General features: G+C 39.1%; 1 protein-coding gene across 5 annotated transcripts in view; it reads left to right on the top strand.

Annotated features, from left to right (window-relative positions):
- Positions 1–123: 123 nt before the first annotated feature.
- Positions 124–8,931, top strand: part of cep295 (centrosomal protein 295) — a 28,884-nt gene continuing 20,076 nt past the window's right edge. For 3 of the 5 annotated variants that reach the window (XM_051861541.1, XM_051861539.1, XM_051861538.1), the window contains exons 1-10: positions 126–403; positions 1,416–1,616; positions 3,499–3,623; positions 3,775–3,868; positions 3,949–4,065; positions 5,154–5,294; positions 5,392–5,575; positions 5,750–5,899; positions 5,977–6,186; positions 8,136–8,242. In XM_051861541.1, coding sequence (XP_051717501.1) covers positions 296–403; positions 1,416–1,616; positions 3,499–3,623; positions 3,775–3,868; positions 3,949–4,065; positions 5,154–5,294; positions 5,392–5,575; positions 5,750–5,899; positions 5,977–6,186; positions 8,136–8,242 — 1,437 coding nt within the window. In that variant the 5' untranslated portion in view covers positions 126–295. Of the gene's footprint in view, positions 404–1,415; positions 1,617–3,498; positions 3,624–3,774; positions 3,869–3,948; positions 4,066–5,153; positions 5,295–5,391; positions 5,576–5,749; positions 5,900–5,976; positions 6,187–8,135; positions 8,243–8,931 lie in introns of all 5 variants that reach the window. The other 2 variants (XR_007925054.1, XM_051861542.1) reach the window with 2 other exon arrangements.

Below are 8,931 nucleotides of genomic sequence, written 5' to 3'. Positions count from 1 at the left end.
TTTTTTTTATTTAAAAATTGTATTAGCAATTGTATCTCTTCGTACACAACAATGGCTTTTGTATGCTTTGCAAAAAATAAATAATTCCAGCCGTTCCGCGGGAGGTTTAAATAGAGGAAGTGACGCAGCAGTAGGTCTGTAGCAGCCGTTGGGGTCTGTTGTTGACATGGAGCCGATCAAACAAAAGTCTCTTCTCAATCTGTGCTCGTGTTATCCGCGTATAGTGAAACATTCCAGTGAAGATGATAATATTTAGCAGAAACGCTGTGTGTGTGAGGAGCTGATCTTGACTGAAATGAGGAGGAAATCGAGCAGCGCGAGTCGTTTGAGACTCAGTCCGAATGAGGAGGCGCAGCTGGTGCGCGAGGAGCTGGAGAGCCGGAGGAAACTGCGCCTGCAGCAGGTCAGAGTCGAGCAGCAACACCGCTGAAACACACACTCATCGCTGTTCTGTTGCTGCTGCTGTTGTTTTATTTTCTATTTTGTCAGTTCTTGGCCACAGTTGCTTTTGTCTTGAAAACTAGTACAGGGCTTCAAACGTTTAGCCACGGACCCCATATTTGATCATTCTCCTTTGAGGAACCCATTCTGAATTTCAAAAGGCAGCTATATATTTATCTTTAGACCCAAAGTGTACACCATGAAAAATGTTATAAAGATGTGTAAAATTGAATTTGTAGATATTTAATGTATTATTTCCCCCCCTACTCACTATAGTACTGTACTGTGTATCATTTATTTTATTTTAATGTAATTTATGTATTTTAATCTTTATTTTTTCATGTAACTTTAATCTAGTTTTATTTTATTCATTTAATAATTATTTTTATTCTAATTATTTTGTTCATTTATTTATATCAAAATTGTATTAACTATCTTTTTATAATTTTTTATTTTTTTTTTTTTAAACAGTTTTTCTTTAAACATTTCTATGGAAGCTTGTTTTCGCCACTGAATAAAAAATAAAGGTAATTGTGACTTTATTTCGCAATTCTGAGTTTTTCCCTGAGTTTATATCTCGCAATTTTGAGTTAAAGTCAGAATTGCGAGAGATAAAGTCAGTCATTTTCCCCTCAGAATTGGACTTTATAACTTGCAATTCTGACTTTTTTTTTTTTTTTTTTTTTAATCGCAGTTTGAGTTTATATCTCGGTATTATAAGAAAAGAAGTCAGAATTGTGAAATGGAAGTTGCTTTTTTTTTTGTTTTTTTTTTTTGTTGCATAATGTAAACCCAGCTCTAATCTGCTAAATGCGACTATATAGCATGAAGATATTATAGACCTAAACATCATGATTTTCAGTAAAGCTGCTTTGAAACCGTGTGTAGAGTTACAGCTAATTGTAAGTATCATTATGTATGTGTGTTGGCTTCCACTGGTAGTATTTATGCAGTGTTTGTGTCTGTTGCGGCAGGTGCGCGAGCAGGAGCGCTACATCGCGCGGCAGGTGCGCAGGCAGGTGCAGGAGCGCAGACAGCAGCAGCTGCAGATGCTCGCAGACTCACTGCAGCTCGAGTGGCAGCAGCAGCACACTCACAAACTACAGGCCTTATCCAGACTCTACCAGCACAGCCTGAAGTCTGTCGGCCACGGACACCGCAGCGCTCAGGAGAATGTGAGTGAATAGCTGGAAGATTACTTCAGCATGTGATGAAAGTTCTCTTCATCCATTTTCTAAATGCATGTTATAGATCTTACTGTGAACAATTCATCCATGTATACATTTCCTCCTTTTTTTTTTTTTTTTTTTTGGGACCGTAATGTTTAATCAAAATGTCATAACTGGATCTCCCAGTGATGTATGCCGGATTCTCCAGTCATTTAGTGCTTTAAGCCCCGCCCCTGCCAGCTCACACTCATCTGCATACACTTCAGGGTGCCACGCCCACATCTCAACATCCAATCAACAACCAATGCACAAAACTGAACAGAAGTTTTCTCTTTGAATAATGTTACACTTGGTTGTACGTCACAATGTGGAAGAAATTGTCGATTAGTTCTGTTTCATCACAACTTTAAAGGGAAAGAAAAAATGAAAATTGTCATTTCAGGGCTCGACCATAAGGACTGCCCGATGGCCCGGGGCCAGTGTGAACGACGCTCGGGACAGTAGGCAGAACTGTCACTTGCCCGATCGGGCCAGTGCTGTAGGGTGTGTGATATATATCGTCTATGATATTGTAATTGTTGATTTAACGATCTGAAATTATCGAGTATGCCCCTCACTTTACAAAAACACACCCATTGAGTGCACGCATGCACTACGTGACGTAGTCTAGTAGGTTAGACTAGTGCACGAGCATATTTAAAGTGCATGATTTCACTGCGTGATTTAGTCTATTAAAATGAATTTAGAATGCATCAGAATTCAAGATAAGGGGCAAAAATGACCCTGTATATCTTTCATATTTATATAATTTAATATAGTTAACCAATATTAAACAGAGCACCGTTTTTCTCCAAATATCAGCATGATTACAAATGTGATATTGATTTTATACAGCATACTGTTTAATGAACAAGAACTTAATATCAAGTGACTTACATTTTAGAAACCAAATCGCCTGTTTCGCTCTATTTCACCTACGAAAATAGTTCCAAAGTCCACACAGCATTGTTTTGCGTCTCTGAGCAACACTTCCTGAATGAATCAACCGTTTGAATGAATCGGTTGAATCTCAATGACTCGCTCATTAACAGTGATTCGCTGCCACCTACTGGCGGGTTTAATTTCACGTTTAAAGTGTCTTCATTTATAAAATGATTTCAAATAACAGTATTTAACGTTTTATATTTTCAACATTTCAAAACATTATGCATCTGTAACTGCTCTTGACTGATTAACTTTAATAAAGTTTAATCTATAGTTATATAGTTAGTTATACATTAGATTACAATTTCTGTACCTGAAAATCTCCTGTTTAAACCTATATGAAAAACTTGAAAAGCACCGTTTATTTCATTTAGTTTGTTCTGTTGTATTTATTTTTGCTATTACTCATTTGATTATTTGTTACTATTTCATTACTTACTGTTTATTTGTCAATATTTAAAAATTTAAGTGAGTTAATCTAGTAGCTTTTGGTGTCATAACCCTATTTATTAAGGTTACATGTATCAAAAACAACAAAAACAATAACTAGGCTTATTTTATAGGCCCGTTTTCTTTTATTTTACTTTATTAATTTTTTGTTGTGGGGCAAGTGAAAATTTTGGCAGGGCAAGTAAAAATTTGAACCACTGGCCCGACCAGGCCACTAGAAAAAATCCTTAGCGTTGAGCCCTGCATTTTCTCATCCTCGTATCACTCCAAACCTGTGTGACTATCTTTCTTCTGTGTGTGGACAATATTTTCATTGTATGGAGCAAAATAAACAGCGAGACATTTCTCAAAGTATCCTCACACAGGTTCAGAACAGCATGAGCGTGAGTTAATGATGACGAGTCTTCAGTTGCGGGTGAACGATCCATGTAATGTGTGTTGTCTGTGTCTGTAGGAACCTGATTTGGAGGCTTTGGCTCAGAAGAGTGTGGAGAGGCAGGAGCGAGCGGAAGAGAGACATCGGGAGGCGCTCCGAGAGCTCAGCGCCCGCAGACACGAGGAGGAGCAACAGCGCTGCAGGTCTGCACACATTCCTGTACACGCTCAAGCTCTGGGTTAAACAAACTGCCTAAAGTGATCTTTGCCACTAGTGCCTTCAAATGGAAAACTTGTTTCCTTTCATATGTTTTGTGTCACGATCATGTGGAAATTGATGTGATTGTGACTACAGGCACATTGAAGCTCGGAGGAAAGCTCTCGTAGAGGAAAAGAAGCGAGCCGTGAAAGTGGCCAGTCTGCCGCCGCCTCCGCCGAACCCAGTGGAGGTACAGACCCAGTCAGTGTCAGGTGTTGGAGAGCTGTTGGCGCATGTGATGTCATTATTGTGATGTGTTTCCTGTCTCAGAGCATTGGGAAGACGACGCCACGTCCGCTCAAGTCCGCAGCAGCAGAACGCTTCTCTGTCACGCACTGTCACATGCCACAAACCGCTGTGGAACGAGAGACCCACACTGAGCAGCAGGTACATGCAAGGAAGATTATGATGTGAAAGCAAAAATATATTATCTTTATATTCTATTCAATATAGTTATGTATTTGCTTTGAAATGAAATGAAACTTTTCCCTCTCAATCAGAGGAATCATCTTTTCAGTCAAACTGCTACAGTTTGTAGCCAGATAGATTCAAAATGTTTTAATGAAAGTATTAAACTACAGTAAAATCTTGTTAAATATTAACTTTGTCACTGTCCATTAGGGGTGTAACGGCACACAAACATCATGCTTCGGTATGAGAAAACTAAACAAAATTGCTTCTTTTTTTATTAAACAGTGGTTTATTGAACAAATTGTCTCTTTAAATTAAATTAAATTATAATTAACATTTTCTTAATGATTAAACTATCTCCGCTAATGATATAGTAAACTATGTACAGGGAGTTTCTTGCAGATTACTATAATATTATAGGTTACAATTAACAACAGAGCCCAAACTATCAAATTCAGTTGCTATTTATTTTTTAGATACAATAATCAACACTCAGAATAAAAAAAAAAAAAAAAGACATGTAAATTGCACATAAGGCAGATTTTGCATTAACTTATACAATTCTTTTTTGAAATGATTGTTTACAGTTTGTCATAACTTGTTTTCATGACAAATTTATTTAAACATAAATTAAATAATTATATTTACTTTGCCTGTTAGCATATATTTTCATTAAGACATTACTAATATAGTGCATATATTTAGTGAAATGCTCCTCTAGCGTTCATTTCTCTAGTGAACTAGAACATGCTGTGGACACTGAATGACTTGCCTGAGGTGAACGTCATGCTACGTGAGATATTATTCTCAAGCTGTTTTATTGATGAACTTTTCTGTTGAAACACTGGTTGAGAGATTACACGTAAACACATCTTTGGGTGCTTCTCAATATCCCTCCTCGTTTCCTCACTCCTCTGTCCTCCCTCCTATGACCCGGAAACCGATCGAGCTCAGTTTTCTAATTGCTATTTTCCTTCAAGACAAAACAAATACTTGTAGAGCTTTTCTCATGGTGACTGGTGAAATGTTCCTGACTGGTGAATGCTATGATGTTTTCTGCACAGCCGAGCGCTCAACAGGCTGCAGCGCTGGAGTTCCAGCGGTTGGAAGAGTTGCGGCGAGAGGAAGCTCGTGACCGGCAGGAACAGCTGGAGAAGGCACGGCTGCGAGGAAACCACGCGCTCCGGAGAGAGCAGAACACGCAGGTAGAGCCGCGGTCCATGAGACGGCTGACGTCGGTTCGGAGTGTTGTGGGTGCTTGAGTGACACCCCTGTGTGTTTCTGTCGTCTGTGTGTCTGCAGGATCGTGCGCGGCTGCTCTGTGAGTTGGAGCGATTGCAGCAGGCTGATTTGCTCCGCCGCAGACAGACGGTCAACAGTGTGCCTGCGCAGATCTTCCAGCCTCTCTACAGACAGGAAGAGCTCCGGGATGAGCAGCAGCGGGACCTTGAGATCGCCTTTCAGGATGTGTACACGGAAGAGCGCAGTATGTGCTTTCATTTCAGTGTGTCATCCTGGTGTGTGTGTGTGTGTGTGTGTGTGTGTGTGTGTGCTCCAGACATGAACGATCACTCGAACCCTGTGTTGTGTGCTCTGAATGTGATGTTGCGTAAGATTTCTTCTGCATATTGACTGCTTTCCATCATTTGATCTTCTCCAGAGGTCAAAGGTGACTTGGTGCTGCAGCTGGTACCTGAACCTCTTCCTCCTATGTCTGCTGCTAGTCATGATGAGGAGCTGGATGTGACCCTTGACCCTGAATGTGCACCTGAAGGGGAGGAGCCTGGTACCTCAGTGACTGAAGCACCCGGTGGGCAGCCAATCAGAGATCAGCATGTCATCCGCAGTGACGGGGCCGCAGTGATATTCTCTCTTGTGTTTTGGCAGATCCTGGCAGACGGGCTTTGAGGAGACTGCTGGACCGCATCAGGAGCCAAAGAGCCCGGCAGCGGGCTGCTGCTACGACACTGACGTCACATGAGGGAGACGCTGAGGTGGAAGTCTTGAGTGTTGAAACGGGATCTTTGAGCAGCCAGGAAAAAGCACCAGAGGGCAGTTCAGAGGAGCAGACGCCTAGCCCAACACACACTGATGACGGTAAAGCCTGAGCTTTGTTTGTCACTTAGACGCATCTACTTTTAAGGATGCTCTATTGACTTGTCATGGTATTCATTAATAGCGGTTATGAAAGGGATGATGCCACTATTAAACTGTATACTGGATTAAAGGGGTAAACATTCTGAAACACTTTCTTAACAACAGTTGCTAAATCAATATCCTAACCAACTGTATAACCTCAAATAATGTGTAGTTGTCTAAAGGGCATTTTTTACACTGTACACTGCAAGCTTTTGCTCCATCTGCACATGTACTACTTATTAGGGCTGGGTAAAAAATATTGATTTCTCGATTTTAATCGATTCTTATTTTTACGAACTGATATCGATTCTTAAATCCCAAGAATCGATTAGTCTAGTCGGTTTTCAGTTGATGAATGAACAGAACATGTAGCGCGCCCCCCATCCAATAAATTGCAATAATCTTTGTGCTTTGTTACTTTTGATATGAAGCAAAGTCTCAGATTTCAAATGACATCCATCTTATTATGAGATTCAAAAAATACCGTTTTGGCGCTGTTTAATATGACGTGACAGATCGCTTTAGCACCTCAGTTAAAGAGAAGCGGCAGCACGAAGCGCATGTGAACATCCTCTTCTTCGCTTTAATACCAGTTACAGTGCGAAATGAACATGACTAAACATCTGAAGGTATGTTAAAACATACAGTACAACTTACCGAAATCCGTATCATGTCTCGTGTAATAGCTCAGTGTTCCAACCTCGGAAAGACACAATGTCACGTAACGTCACATTTACCTCAGAAAAACACATTCAGTGACCATAAACGCATTAGTCAGCTAGAAAAGTGAACTCTAGAAAGAAGCATTCTGATAAATATAGCTATGTACAGTTCCATAATGTTCTTCAATATTTAATGCATGTTTGAACATATCAGTTATGACAGCCACGATTTAAAAAAAACAACAAAAAAAAAACCAATTGGAGTAGAAATATGATTATGTAATTCTAAACTTTATTCACTATAAAAAACATAATTGAGTGTAATTTAAGTGTTTGTATATAAATAAGTAAATTTTAACCTTCAATATTATAGTAATGTAGTACCATCTGACTCCCATGTGTAGTTTACAGAATTAGTTTTTTTTTTTTTTTTTTTTTTTTTTTTCCTCTAGAAAATTTGCCATATACTGTAACTGATATACTCAAATTACCAAAATAATTGAAATCGTAATCGAAACGAATCGTGAAAATTGTCCCAGCCCTACTACTTATACACGTGAAGCAAGTTCAACATGGGCGCAAAAACAGTTTCTGTGGTAAGGAAGAGCAAAACACTGCATCTGGGACTATTGCTAAATATTGAGGATAACATGAGGAAAACCAGTAGGGCTGCCCATGACCAAAGGTTTACCTAGTCGACTGGTGCAGCTGTGTTAACAATCTGTCTGTCACAGACTGCGTGACTTCACCACTTGTGGAGGTTTTTTTTCTTTTTTTTTTTTTTTCTTACCCCCCCCCCCACCGTGATTAACCGACTAATTAAAATTTGGGTAACTAAGCCTCTTTTCGTCAACTAAAGTTTGATCAATTATTAGGGGCAGCCCTAAAAACCAGAAATGATGCATATTATATTTTTCAACCTGTTACTCATTTTTGTATAGGTCACATTTCTCCACACAGGCATTGACACACCACTGCACATTTCCTTCATTTGTGGATGAACTGATCCTTTGTGTGTGTAAAATAATCATTTTATTTTGCATGCTTTATATTTTATCTTTTATCTCTTTTTTTTTTTTTTTTTTTTTTTTTTTTTTTTTTTTTTTGTAAAATTGTATAGCACTTTGGTACAACACATGTTGTTTTTAAATGTGCTTTATAAATAAATGTGAATTTTTCAGTGTTTTGATAATAATAATCAGTTTAGAGTCAAACCGCTTTTTGTCCTATGATCTCTCTGCTCAGGCGCTGATATAAGCGATGAAGCAGTAGTGGCAGGAACGCTGCTGCCGCCAGAGGAACGAGACCAGCCGATGCCAGCATCTGCTGCAAGCGAGAGGAGAGCAACCCATGTGAGTTCAAATATCACTGTCTGTGTTCTTTACATGGGACGTTTGGCACAAATGATGTGGTTTCTGTACCAACATGCATCATTACAGTATAGATGCTGAGCTGTGATGTGAAACTACTGTACCTGAAATGCTTGTGAAACACACTTGCTTTATGGAGGTCTCTACACTTGAACTGAGCTCAGTCATCATTCACCTCATGCTCTGATCTCAATTATTACCAGATTAATAAATACATGGACATGAAATATTGATGAGTCACTCTTTAAGACGGTCAAATGCTTTGTTCCTGAATGAATCAGCCATTTGAATGAATCAGTTCAAAGTCTAACAAGGACAAACTCAAACACAATCTGACGCACAAGTAAAAATGTGTCTGTCCTACAGCGTTTTCTACTTTACCACAGTACTACAGAGTGCGAATATAGCAATTAAAAGTGAAAGAAAGGTTTATAATCCCCTTTTGAAAATGGGTGAGATTTGGGAAAAGAAACAAGAGATTTCATGTTCAGTGTTTAAATTGTTAAATTCGTGGAAGATAGGGTTACCAGATCGCAAAACAATAGTCAACAAATGGCTTACATTTAAGGGCTCACGAACCTCTTGATTGGGCACAAATCCAAATGTTTCTGTGGTTGGCCCTAACTTCAAAAGTCCAAAACAAAAATTAGGAATAGCATAATGGAGGCACT

The sequence above is a fragment of the Ctenopharyngodon idella genome, chromosome 15, assembly GCF_019924925.1.
Source record: "Ctenopharyngodon idella isolate HZGC_01 chromosome 15, HZGC01, whole genome shotgun sequence".
NCBI classification, from domain to species: domain Eukaryota; kingdom Metazoa; phylum Chordata; class Actinopteri; order Cypriniformes; family Xenocyprididae; genus Ctenopharyngodon; species Ctenopharyngodon idella.
This window is presented reverse-complemented; position numbering and strand designations above follow the sequence as displayed.